The sequence below is a fragment of the Lynx rufus genome, unplaced genomic scaffold (genome assembly GCF_022079265.1).
Source record: "Lynx rufus isolate CCGP_SWC_20201006 ecotype Redwood Valley unplaced genomic scaffold, mLynRuf1.p SCAF_9, whole genome shotgun sequence".
NCBI lineage: Eukaryota > Metazoa > Chordata > Mammalia > Carnivora > Felidae > Lynx > Lynx rufus.
The window spans coordinates 73121405-73135230 of record NW_025814897.1 but is presented as its reverse complement, the minus strand read 5'-3'; the positions used below and the strand labels follow the sequence as shown (position 1 = coordinate 73135230).

Genomic DNA, 13826 nt, shown 5'->3' with positions numbered 1-13826 from the left:
TGTATTCTTTTTTTTTTTTTAACGTTTATTCATTTTTTGAGAGACAGAGAGTGAATGGGGGAGGGGCAGAGAGAGAGGGAGGCGTAGAATCCAAAACAAGCTTCAGGCTCAACTGACAGCACAGAGCCTGACGCGGGGCTCAAACTCACAAACCATGATATCATGACCTGAGCCGAAGTTGGACGCTTAACCGACTGAGCCACCCAGGCGCCCGATCATTCATGTGTTCTTAAGATCCCATCCCATACACTATAAGGGGCACCAAGCAGTGCTGCCCAATCCTGCTCTCTATCTCCTTCTGCTCATAATTTCTACCCTCCATTTCCATGTTCTCCCACTTGCCAGACTTTGGACTGGTTTTTGATTCCCTACAGCTTCCTTGAAATCTGTCTTCCCAACTCTGCCATTGGACTGCTTTTTGTCTGTTGTCTAAGAATGTCTTGTCCTCTCCAATAAGCTAAAACACTAAGCAAGCAAGAGGTCAGCTTGCTTTCACAGCTCACAAAACTGACAAGCAGCTCAAATAGGAGGGCCTATCAGAAGACAACTTATCTCTTTTCTCAGTTTCCAAATTTCTCTGGTCTCTGTGTAACTGGTAGTCCTGTCTTTGGACTGTAGGAACTTATTGTCTAATCACCTTTGGAGTAAAAACCATTTTCCTTAGGGCATTTGAGCACTGTATGGGTTTAGTCCCTATTACACCTTTGGACTCATGTCTCACCATTCCCCATTCTCTATGCCCCAGCCATACTGAACTTCTTGAATTGGGTGCATTTGTACTCATGCATTCATCTATTTAGTCTTTTATTCTACAAGTATTTATTGAGGGCATACTGTGCAGCAGATACTGTTAAAGATGCTGTGTTCAAAGAAAGAGGCAAAGTCCCATGCATTCTTGGGTAGGAGAGGTAGACATAGACCATAAACAGGTAAACAACAAGACAATTTTCTATCATGATCTATGCATGAAGGCAGTAAAATAGGGTGATGGGATAGGAGGAGTGAGGGGGCAGAGAGTAGCCACTTTTGTTTGGATGGTCAGGGAAGGCCTCTGTGGGAAGTATATGGAAGTGAGGCCTGATTGATATATGAAGGTTAAGGATGCAAAACTGAGGTGGAGTGCTTAAAACAGAAGGAATGGGCCCTTACAAACACCTTGTGGCAAGAAGGAGCTTGGTTTGTTGGGGAAACAGAAAGCTAGGGAGTGTGGCTGAATCTAAGGGAGCGAGGGGTAGAGTAGACTGTGATGGGATCCAGGTGAGAGATGGAGGTCCATCTCATGAGGCACCAGGATCCATCTGGGCCTTGCTCATCTGCCTCTCCAGTCCTCACCCTTACTAGGAGAACTTCAGCACATACTTCAAGCCTTAGCCTAAATATTCCTTAACCCTTCAGTGTGTTAGATACCCCAGTTTGTAGAACTGTGTCATTCCTTTTGCGTAGGACTTTCATGTTCAAGGTATGTTGGCATGCTTTTTCTTTTCTTTTTTTTAAACGTTTTATTTATTTTTGAGACAAAGAGAGACAGAGCATGAGCAGGGGAAGGGCAGAGAGAAAAGGAAACACAGAATCTGAAGCAGGCTCCAGGCTCTGAGCTGTCAGCAGAGAGCCCGACGCGGGGCTTGAACTCACAAACTGCAAGATCAAGGCATGCTTTTTCATTGTCACCCCTACTAGTCTGTAAGCTTCTTGAAAATGGAACATAGTAAGCAGTTCGTTAATGAATGGGTGCATGGATGTTTAGCTGGCTGGGCAGGTGGGTGGAAGGATGGATGGATGAACAAAACAGTTACAAAAACTCTACCTGTAAATTGTTCAAATAAAGATTTGGGATGTCAGGGGGGAGTCGGACAACTGTTGTGGGATTGGTGTGTGGGGAACCAGCCCGCTCAGAAATAGCCCATACATTGCTGGCTGTTTGTAGTCTCTTCAGAGAACTAAATACTTGGCTTTCCAAACGCTGATCACTTTGAGTAAAGTGTAGCAGGAACACCTAAGGTTGGACAAGCCCCTTGGATCCTGAGCAGAAGTAATTTGTGGAGACGTTTTCAGTCAGGTGCAGGTCAGATCAGATGGGATTTGAATCCTGTGTATGTCACTGGTTGCATGATTCAAGGCAAGTTGGTTAACCTCTTTCAGCTTCACTTTTATTACCTGTAATGAGAGAATAATAATATCCCTAGCCTTGGAGGATTTTACAATGAGAAGAAGAGGTAATCTATTTAATTTGCTTAGCTCAGGGGTTTGCATTTAGTTAGTGCTCAGTGATCACGGTTGCTGCCATCGTTCCTATTCTTCAGTAGAGAAACTTATTGTAGGTAATCTGGTACTTACTGACTGCCCTCAGCCTCTCTGGGCTTGACAGTACTGGCCTTGCAGGATTGTTGTAGGGATTAGGGATGGTCTAATCTCTAATTCCTGGCACATATGAGGACCATACCAGCATATGGTAATAATAACCAAGCATTAGCCACAAAAAAATGAATGACCCAAAACTGTGGCTGCCATAGGGAGATGGAAGGTGAGTGAACTTGGCCAGAACTCCAGACTGGGTTGGGTTGAACTGTGATGGTTGAGCATGACTTACTCAGTAGAAAGAAGAAGGAAGGATTCTCTAGGCAGAAATGAACAAAGTGAGGGGACCCAGAGTAACCAGACTTCCTTTGTCTGGTTTGTCAATCCTTAAAACTTCCCAAGGGACTTTGCCAGTAGCTACCTCTTTGAGGCAAGAGGCATCCCAGCTTGGCAGTCTGGTGTTGCCTTTTTTTTTCTTTAGCTTTGCTCTTCTTTAGGGTGGGACAGTGTGGAGAATTGGAGACTGTGTCTTCAGAGCTGTCAGGCCCTCTATTGTTAATTTAGAGCAGAGCCTGAGAGGGAGCCAGATATCTGCCCCAACCTGCCCTCCCAGGGGGACTGCCCTAGTTAACTCTGGGGGAAAGAAGAAACAGACTCCTGTCTGCCATTTCTCTCCAGCCATTTCCTTCCTCAAATGTTAGGAATTTAAGTGAGCAAGCCTGCCATAGGCTCCCAACATACTTTGTGCCCCTTTCTCTTCAGTCTTTTGTACAAGTCTATGGAGAGTGCCTAGGGTCAGTTCTGACTTTGAGCCCACTGCCCTCCTGAGACCGGGGTCAGTGCTCAGGGCTTAGCATCAGTCAACACAGGCTGCACTGGTTTCTTTATCCAGGGCAGGACTTCTGCCACCTGACCTGGCTCAGACTAAACTCTCTAAGAATATCGGTGGCCTGGCCCTTGTTCTTGGGCTCCTGGTTGGGTCATTTAGGTGTGGTGAGTAGGGAGATATCCTCCAATGGAATTGTGACAGAATGGCTGTATCTGCCCCTGGACCAAAGTCCAACCAAGGCTCTACAAGCTGTCATTCCTCTTCCCACCCAAGTCTTTGAGATTTAATGTGTGTGGTGTGTGCGTGTATTTAGCATTAAGACAGAAGGAAATGTTAGTTCTTATTTCCAGGTGAGATAAAAGGGTTTAGAGGCAGAATAAAATAATAATTAGTCCTTGGTGTGATCTGTTGACTTCCAAGTTCTTGTGAAGAAAAGGAATAAGAAAGAAGTATCCCCAGACTGAGGTGAGTGTTTTTCCCACTTGCAGGAGGAAACAAGAATTTGCTCTAAACAGACAAGTAGCATTGCTGTGATGTGCTGAAAATGGAGGGACCCAATCCCTGCTAATGATGTTTAGCCCCTTCTAACAGTTAGGGATTGTGTTTGGTGGCTAGTGACAGAACGGCCTAACTTAGGATGGCAAAATCAAGTTGGGTTTCACATAACGGGAATCCCGAGATAGTTAGTCTAGGCTGGTATAATAGCTCCCTGGTGCCATCAGGGACCTGGGCTCTTTCTCACTTTCTACCCAGATTTTAGCAGGTGGCTTTTATTCTTATTTTTGTCACCTTCCAATGCAACATGGAGTCTAAGTTCCAGGCAGGAAGAAGGGAAGGGTTAGCTAAGTCAGCTAAGTGTGACTTTTTAAAAAGACTTTCCCGGAAGACCCACCCAGCAATTTCTGTGTACATCTTTTAACATCTTATTGGCTACATCTAAGTCACATGATCACCCTTAGCTCCAAGGGAGGTTGGGAGATGGGAGTTTTTTCCTAGATACATTACCACTTAGAAAAAATTGAGTCAGGGACGAGGGAGAGAATAGATGTAGTCAACAGATTTGTATTTGAGGGCATGCTGTTTGCCAGGCACTATGCTGTGCTCTTTCTGTGCACTCTCTCCTTTAGTCCTCACAACAGCCCAGAGAAGCAGTGGTTGTTGTCCCCATTTTACAGATAAGAAACTGGAAACCAGAGAGGTCACAGACTTGCTCAAGGTCACCCAGCTTGCATTGGGTGGAACCACCTCTTGAATCTGGGTCTGACTGGCTCTTAACCTTATGCTCTCTGGCTTTGACGCATTTGGCCAAAATGGTCACTGAATGCCAAGAATTCCGTTTTTGAATAGTCACTGAGTCTGGGTACTCACAATGATAGTAATGACCTGCACTGGAAAGGCTTGTGTCATCTTAGCTAAACCTGTGTGCCCTGTATGGCCATCTTGTCTGAGTGACACAGTCATTGAGGGCTGAGGGGTGCTTCATTCTTTCCCATCATTGTGCTAACTGAGCATTGCAAATCTATTTTGTGACAGGTCTCCTGATTTGAGAAGTTGTGGGTTAAATTGTAGGGAATATAGGGAGACAGGGAGAAAACAAGAAAACATTTTTGCCTTAAATCCTATAACTTCATTAAGTTAACTGTTTAATAAATCAGTTGAGGTGGAGGAGTAGAGGACATTACCTTCACCTTTCTTACCTGCAGCCATAGCCTGAATATTTGGGGCACAAAGCATCTTATGTTAGTCCTAGCAGTTAGAGACCAGGAGCTGTTCATAATCCCAAGTTTGAGGGTCTAGAAGGCTGCCAGGTAGCTAGCAGACGTCCATTCTTTTAGCCACCCTCTTAAGGTTTGTTTTGCAGTAAATGGTGGTATTAATCTGAGAAAAGGATTTGTCATTGTCTATCAACTTTATTATCAGGAAGTACTGGCATATGTCAGGGTGTGTCCATCATATGTGCACACACAGTAAAGACTAAAGTTTATAGTTAGAAATTGAGCTCCAAGGTTAAAAAGACTGGAAACCTCCATGGTTTTGGGTCAGTTAATGAGAACAGGATTAAATGTGGTTACCATGATTAAATTGGGCTTTAGGGTTGTCTGGCTTTGATGGCAGAGACTGTTTTTTGTGCTATTTTCTTATCTCTCCAAGTGCCTGCCCCAGTGGAGATAGATAGTTGCTCAGTAAATACATGGAGGTTGATAAAGAAAGGAAAATCCCCCTGCCGTTTGGTTGGGCTGAGGCATCATACCCACAGTCTTTGGTTTCTGGAGTTGAGAAAACCCCCTTTTCCTTTCGGTTCTAATATCATAACATGTAGGTGGCATGTTTGTTTTACAGCCTGGTTTTTGTGACAAAGTACTGTTATCTTTGGGGTGGAAATAACAAGGGGGTACAGTTACTTAGATCTCACAGCTGGAGTGACCAGGTTATTAAGCTTCGGTGACTTGTCTGGGGTCTGACCCAGAGTACGGCCAGAGCTCTAGTCCTCTAGGCAGCAGCCTTAGCAAAGCCTGCATGGGTGGTTTCCCGAGTTTGAGAAACAGTAAAGAAGATAAAGACCAACTCAGGCAACCCGAAGGCTACTGGCTGGAGTTACACTGATGCAGTTATGGAGGATTAGAGGAAGAAAGGAAAGACAGAGTTAAAGCCTATAATGTACCCTGTAGAACACAGTGGTCCCTGAATGAATGCAGAGTAAGAATTGCTTTTTCTTAAAGAGTAATCCCCAAATATTTCCCATGTATTCCTACTACTGGAGCTTACAGACCAACTGAACGTTAGGAATGGAAGGGCCCTCAGAGATCACAATCTAAATATGTCATTATAAAGTGATGTAATAGGACTTCTTCGGCAAAGAGTAACAGAGACCAAACTCAAACTGGCTTGAGTGAGAAAGAGAATTTATGGGTTCACAACCAGAAAGTCCAAGGATATATCTGGTTTAGTTATGGTTAAGACTCAGAGCTCAGGTTAAATTTTTAGGATTGTTTCTCTCCATCTGCTTTCCTTGGTGTTGGTTTCATTCTCAAATAGCTGATTCCCATATAGTTATAGCAGCTCAAGACCAGCTCCAACCAAAGTCCCAGAACTAACTCTGACAGGCCTGGAAGAGTGTCAACCCCTGAACTGATTACTGAGACTTGGAGCCTCAGCTGGATAGGGACTAGTAGAGTCAGTAACACCCAAACCACATGGATCAAAAGTGGGGGAAGGTGGTCCCCAAATGGAAATTGAAATGCTGAAATTGATTTTTATTTTTAAACAAAGCTTTGTGTCTTCATGGTTAAGTCAGGAGAGTGCCTGGGCAGTAAGATTTGTGATTGCTTTTCTTAGTTACTTTACATTGACATTTTAACTGTCTCCCAGACTGGATCGATTCTGCCCTGAGTCTGTGCTGGTAATTGGTAGCTGAGGTTCCTAGGTCATTGCAAGGATGCCTGGGGTCTGGCCACCAAGATGTAAATGCAGCAGCATTTCCATTGTATGCTTTCAGGTGAAAATGAGAGAGCCCTCTGGCTTGGTCATTTGAGGAGTGATGGATCTCCTGGCCAGGACTTTTTTTTACTTTCCTTTTTTTAAAAAACAATTTTTTTTGAGAGAGAGAGAGAGCACATGAGTAGGGGAGGGGCAGAGGGAGAGGGGGAGAGAGAGAATCTTAAGCAGGCTCACACCCAGCATGGAGCCCGACATGGGACTCCATCTCACAACTGTGAGATCATGACCTAAGCCAAAATCAAGAGTTAGACACTTGAACCACCCAGGTGCCCCTCTTTTTCAAATTTTTATTTAAATTCTTGTTAACATACAGTGTAAAATTGGTTTCAGCAGTAGAATTCAGTGATTCGTTAGTTAAATACAACACCTAGCACTCATCACAAGTGTCCACAAGTACATCAACAAGTGTCCTCCCTAATCCCCATCACTCATCTCCTCCCACCCTCTTCTCCTCCAGCAACCCTCACTTTGTTCTCTATCATTAAGAATCTCTTGTGGTTACTTCTCTTTCTTCTCCTTCCCTGCCTTCCCATATGTTCATCTGTTTTGTTTCTTAACTTCCACACATGACTGAAATCATATAGTATTTGTCTTTCTCTGACTTATTTTGCTTAACATAATACACTCTAGCTCTGTGCACATTGTTGGAAGTGGCAAGGTTTCATTCTTTTTGATGGCTGAGTAATATTCCATTGTATATATACCACATCTTCTTTATCCATCCATCAGTCCATGAACATTTCAGCTCTCTCCAAAGCTTGGCTATTATTCATAATGCTGCTGTAAACACTGGGGTGCATGTACCCCTTCGAATTTGTATTTTTGTATCCTTTGGGTAAATACCTAGTCGTGCAAATGCTGGATCCTAGGGTAGTTCTATTTTTAACTTTTTGAGGAATCCCCATACTGTTCTCCTGAGTGGATGCACCAGTTTACATTTCTACCAACAGTACAACAGTGCACGACTAGGGGAGGGGCAGAGGGAGAGAGAGAATCTTAAGCAGGTTGTCCTGCTTAAGGAGGGGGTTCCTCTTTCTCACATCACCAACACCTGTTGTTTCTTGTGTTGTTAATTTTAGCCATTCTGACAGGTACAAGGTAGTATCTCATCATTGTTTATATTTGTATTTCCCTGATGATGAGCTATGTTGAGCATCTTTTCATGTGTCTGTTAGCCATCTGTATGTCTTCTTTGGAAAAGTGTCTATTCATGTCTTTAAGGCTGGGATCTTTTTTCCAGGGATACTGGCTGCCCCATCCAAGGGTCCTTGGCAATTTTTTGGTCCTGCTGGGCTGGGGTGTGTTCTCCTTTCTCCCTAATCTAAATTCTGCAAAGCTTATGGAGCTGTTGCTATGTCCCTGGTACCAGGTAATTGGGATGCAGACATAACTAGGATCCTGACCCAAGGAAGGCAGGGAGAAAGGCAGCTTGCAATAGGAGACAGGCGATGAAAGGGGAGTCCTTCTCTGTGCCTCAGAAGTTCTTCCTGTAGACTCCGTTCATGTCCTGACCTATGGCCCCCACCCCATTCTCCTTTATAGTTTCTAGGTCTGCACATATGTAGGCCATGGACATACATATGGAGAGGCATTAGAAAGCACATGGGCTCTGCAGCCTGGTTGGGATTAAGCCCTGGCTCCACTCTTTCCCAGCAGTATGGTCTTGGACAAATCATTTATCTTCTCTGTGCCTTAGTTTCCTTGTCTCTAAAATCTGACTGTTTAGAGGATTGTTAGGTCAGCATTCTTATGGGTTCCTGTTTGAGAAATAGGTAAGAGATTACATAAAGAGGTTGCTGTGCCTATTTAATCACCATCTTGGAAGAATGTTAATTATGCTGCTAATTGTCCTTTGGGCTGTGCTAGATGCCAGTGGGAGAGATACTGGGCTTAGGAGCCTTCTATCCAAGCTGGACTGCTCCAGACAGATAATCGGACAAAGAGCAAAAGAGAAAAGGAATAAGATCATTTATTTGTTCAGTAGTATTTATAAAGCATCTACTCTACACCAGTCATTGGACAGAAGTTCTAGGCATATCATAATTGGCCAGATGGGCCTCTGGTCTGAGGGACCTCATAGTCCACTTGGGTGTTAGATGAGTGAACATACAATTATGGTCCAGTGTATTAGTATGACATGGAATCAGCAAAGGTCCCAGTCTAGACTGGGGATATGTGTCTGGGTGGCTTCCTGGAGGAAGTGACATGTAGGCCAGGTCCCAAAGCACTAGAAGTCAGGCAGGAAGAATGAAGGACTAGGTGTGAAAGATGTTCCAGGCAGAGGGAATAGTCCATGCAAAGGCCTGGAGGAAATTTGAGTGTAAAGTCTATTGTTCTTTGGGGAGTCTTGGCTGCCACTGGTGCTGTCTGGAATGGGCTGAATGTCCCTCTTTCATTGCAGGGACATGGAGAAGGTGGAGCGGCAGGCGGTCCCCCAGGCCAATCACACAGAGTCCTGTCGAGAGTGTGGCCGTGTGGGACCTGGACATGCAAGGGATTGTCCTCACCGCAGCCATGAGGATTCCTTTGGCTTCGAGAGGCGGGAGCAAGAGGAAGAACGTTACCGTTCCCAGAGGGACCCACTGGAGGGCAAGCGGGACAGGAGCAAGGCCAGGTCCCCGTACTCACCAGCTGAGGAGGATGCCTTGTTTGTGGATTTACCTGGTGGCCTGAGAGGCCAGCAAGCGCAGCCCCAGCGGGCAGAGAAGAACGGAGTGCTGCCCACCACATATGGCCCAGGAGAGCAGAATGGGACCAGCGGGTATCAGCGGGCCTTTCCTCCCAGGAACAACCCTGAAAAGCACAGCCAGAGGAAGAGCAGCCTGGCCCAGGTGGAGCACTGGGCAAAAGCCCAGAAGGGGGACGGCAGGAGGTCAGTAATAGACTCAGGATGGCTGCTACTAATGAGTGTAATAATGTAATAACGGTAGCCATCATTTACCCAGCACGTGCTGGGTAAATGCTGGCCTTAAACTCTCCACCTCCATTAGCTCCATAAATTCCTGTAACAACCCTGCAAGGAGGGGATGATGTCCCCAGTTTGTACTGGGGACAAAGAAACTGGGGCTTGGAGAAGTGAAGGAGCCTGCCCAGGGCACATGGATAAGTGCCAGAGCCAGAGTGCAGACCCGGGTCTATGAACCTGCCAAGTCTGTATGAGATTATATCAGGTGGCTTCTCTGTTCCCTAACAAGTGTGTCTGGAGACAGTCAGCATGTAGATAGTAACTGATCTCTTACTCTGCTACTTCTCTACATCCGGGAAATATTTGTAGAGTAAACACAGATCCATTTTTAATTGCAGGCACACAGAGAAGTGCTTAGGCACTGTTGACAGGAGGCTTTATCATACCTATTCCTTCAAGAAGCAGTTTTAATGATTCAGAGGGCATGCATCTTTTGCTATTTGCAAAGCACTGTTTGTATTTTATTATAATTTTAGATTAATAAGGGCACTTTTCTGAATGTGAAAAATTCAGGGTGACCTGGCTTCCCCATTTTGTCCTCCTTATGAAGACAGTAAATTGTGTCACCATCCCCAGGCTTCAAAAACAAACCACTGACTGCAGAAGAGTTAGCAAGGCCCTCATGCATTCAGAAAGCTCCTCAGGGACTAGAGGGGCTGCAGTGATGTGTCACAGCTCAGGCCAAGTCTGCCACAGACTTATCTGCCTGTGATAAACATACTCTAAAATGCCACACTGCATTCTCCCTGTTGGTGGGGCCCAGACTTTCCCCTGTGGACTGTTGTGGCAGGAGTGCTCCCGAGGGAATAGCTTAGGCCTCCTTCTAGGTGTGTGGGTGTTGTGTGCATGTGTAGGTAGCATAACCTCTTTAATCTGGTCTCGGTGGGCAGTTTGTGAGGGTAGATGCTGGAGAAATTACAATGGAAATCCCCCAAGGAATTGGTAGACATTGTTGTGGAACAGACTAGGAAAAGGAAGTCCTTTTGTGTTGTAGCTCTCTTCTCATTCCCACCTGGGACTGGCCAGGTGTCAGTTCCATTTGTTCAAATTTTGTGTCTTATTAAAAACAGAAAGCTACTTCCCAAGGACACGGAGGTGGGAAGCTTCTATTCTTGGTGCTGGGCTAGATAGACGCCCCCCTGGGAGGTGATTTTAAGTGCTCTCCCTGCTGAGCGAGGTTGGAAAGTTAGCAGGCATTGCATCGTCCAGGTCCTCCTACTCTTTGTTAAAAAAAAAAAAAAAATTGGATTTTATTTGAAACAGCAGTAGGGGAGCCACTGGAAGGTTTAAAACAGGTTAACTGATGTGATCTGATTAATGATTCAGAAAGAAGAGCCCAGGAAAGATGCTGTTGTAATGGTCTAGGATGGTAACAGTGGAAATAGAAAGAGAAAGATTTGAGATACATTTTGGAGGTTGAAACAGCAAAGCTTGTCAGTGATTTGGATGCTCAGGATGAGAGAAAAGGATGATCCCTAGCGTTTTGACTTGAACAGCCAGGTGGTTACTGAGATGGGGAAGGCTTAGGAGCAAGATCAGGGAGGTGTCAGTGTTCCCATTTTGGTAACCCTGTTTGAGAAGCCTATTAGCTATCCAGAGGGAGATGTCAGGTAGGCAGTTCGGTATGGATTGTGGTGTTGAAACCCGGTTGGGAGTAGTCAGCACATAAATGGTACCTCAACACTAAGAAGTTAGCAGCAGAAGGGGGATCCGGCAGAGGCAAAAGGTGTGGTTAGAGAGAAGCTACTCATGGTAAGTTAGCTATTTCCTCTTGCATGCTGCAACTGCTACGAACTGAAGTAAATATGGGGCAGGTTAGGGGAGGTAAAGGCAGGAGAAGCTAGAGATAGTGGCAGATAGGAAAGATAAGGATTTAGCCCAGATGAGCCTGTATATCTTGCTAAAAATTTTGGGTTTAGTCTTGGAGGCCTGTGAAAGCCATCAATGGTTTGAAGAGTACTGGCAAGAAAGAGGCATCAGGATCACCAGGGGAGATTTTCTAGCTGAGATGGTCCTTACTACATCCCAGTTCTAATACAGCAGGTCCATATATATGGTGAAGAAATCAGCCACGTGATTCTGATGTGCCCCAATCAAAGTGAGAATGGTAGTTTTAGTTTCCCTTTACTCTTATAATATTTTTTTATTAAAGCAGTATATGCACATAGTTTAAGGATTTAAGTAGTATGACCCCCATCCATCCCTACTTTTGATTTTTGTCCCTTTGAGGCAACCACTTTCAGTTCTTTCAGTAGTTTTCCCAATTTACCTGAAATCAAATAAGATACTTACATTGCTCTTTCTTGATTTTTCAATTTTAGTTATCAATCAACATTCTACTCTAGAAGATAAAGATTGAAGTGTCTTATACCCCACTCTGCCTTTCCAATAGACATACACTTACCTGTATCCTAGCTTCGCAATATAGCATAATTTTTCTAGTCAGTTTTTATATTATGACAATATAAATATTCACAGCTGGGCCATATAGTATACTATTATTTCATTTGTACAATTTTTGTTTTCTGGTGTTGATAATTTTCATGCTTATAGTTTGCTGTGTTTTTTTTTAAGTGTGTTTATTTATTTTGAAAGAGAAAGTGTGAGTGGGGAAGGAGCAGAGAGAGAGGGACAGAGAGAGAGAGAGAATCCCAAAGCAGCCTCTATACTGCCAGTACAGAGCCTGATGTGGGGCTCAAACTCATGAACTGTGAAATCATGACCTGAGCTGTAGTCGGACGCTTAACCAACTGAGCCATCCAAGCATCTCAAGTTTTCTTCATTTTCTTTGCACCAGTTACTAATTCATCACCAAATTCATAGTTAGTTCCATGTGTAAATCTCCCTTTGTTCAGTACCTCCAAATCAGTAAACCACTCACAAAAAAAAAAAAAAAAATTCAAATACCAAAGGATAAATAATGAAAGATAAGTGTCCTTCTACTTTATTTCAGAAACCTACTTTCAGTCCCTAAACACCAACCACTGTATTAAGAAAAAGAAACTCTGTCCTTCACCTTGCTTTTTTCACTTAATGTGTCAGTGTATGTGCAAGTCTATATGTAGATATTTGAATATCTCTTTCCATATCAGCACATATAGACATATATCATTAATTTGGAGTAAGCAGAGTATTCCATTGTATGGATCTGCAGTGATATTTATACCATCTCCTACTGATGGACAGTGAGGTTGGTTACAAACATTTGCTGTTATAAACTATGCTGCAGTGCATATCCCTGTCCATTGTCTCTGCATATCAGTGCATGTGTACTTAAAGAACAGATGACTTTCAGTGGAGTGACTGGGTCAAAGGATACATGCCATTTTAATTATGGTAGTTATTACAAAATTGTCCTCCAACAATGCTGTTTCAGTTTATACCTCACCCAAAGTGTCCTTGTCTGTCCATCCCCATATTGGCACTGGGAACTACTGTTTCAAGTTAACTCCTTGCTCTGATGACACTATGGCAGCGTTTAGATGGAGAAGAGCCTGAAAGAGGAAATGATTGAGTGTAAGCTGGTCCTACCTTGGGTAGGAGACGGGGAGGACCCAAACCGAAGCAGTGAAGATGCTGAGGATTGTGAAGAGGGTTGGGAGGATACACAGATGTTGAGGTTGGGTAGGTATAAGAGTTGGTAAACTGCTTCATCGAGGCCTGGAAGGTGAGGAGGGCCACAGGTAGAGTTAACGTTAACAAGTTTGGCTTGGCAAGTAAGTAGATGTGGTACAGCCTGGATGTGAGGTGTTGTAACAACACTCCCCTCCTCACCCATACCCCTATGTGACTCTAATGTGCAGCCAAGCTTGAGAACCCTAGCTCAGAGTGAGCCACAGCAGAGGGCCAAAGGCAGAATGAGGAGGACTTCCAGCCTAAGGGGTGGACAAATCAGTCTCCATGAAGGAGGTGAGCAGGAGACAGGTGATGAAGGAGTTTCATTTTGAAGGAGTCTGGTTTGTGCTGTGAATGAGGACTTCTCCTTGGTGGGTGGTGCCTTCCCACAAAGCTGGGAGGCACTGAAAGAGTATCTGGAACCTAAGGTCTCTGATCAGTCACTGGGGCTTTTGATTCCACTGAGATTCCTTTTATTTTATTTTATTTTATTTTATTTTATTTTATTTTATTTTATTTTATTTTATTTTATTTTATTTTATTATTTTATTTATTTTATTATTTGAGACAGAGAGGATACAAGTGAGTGAGGGGCAGAGAGAGAGGGAGAAGAAGCAGGACTCA

The 13826-nt window shown here is 44.1% G+C and overlaps 1 protein-coding gene across 2 annotated transcripts in view; it reads left to right on the top strand.

Annotated features, from left to right (window-relative positions):
- The window catches only part of PLEKHA7 (pleckstrin homology domain containing A7), a 220594-nt gene that overhangs the window by 163024 nt on the left and 43744 nt on the right, over positions 1–13826 (top strand). For both annotated transcript variants that reach the window (XM_047072238.1, XM_047072237.1), the window contains exon 10: positions 9024–9494. In XM_047072238.1, coding sequence (XP_046928194.1) covers positions 9024–9494 — 471 coding nt within the window. The remainder of the gene's footprint in view (positions 1–9023; positions 9495–13826) is intronic.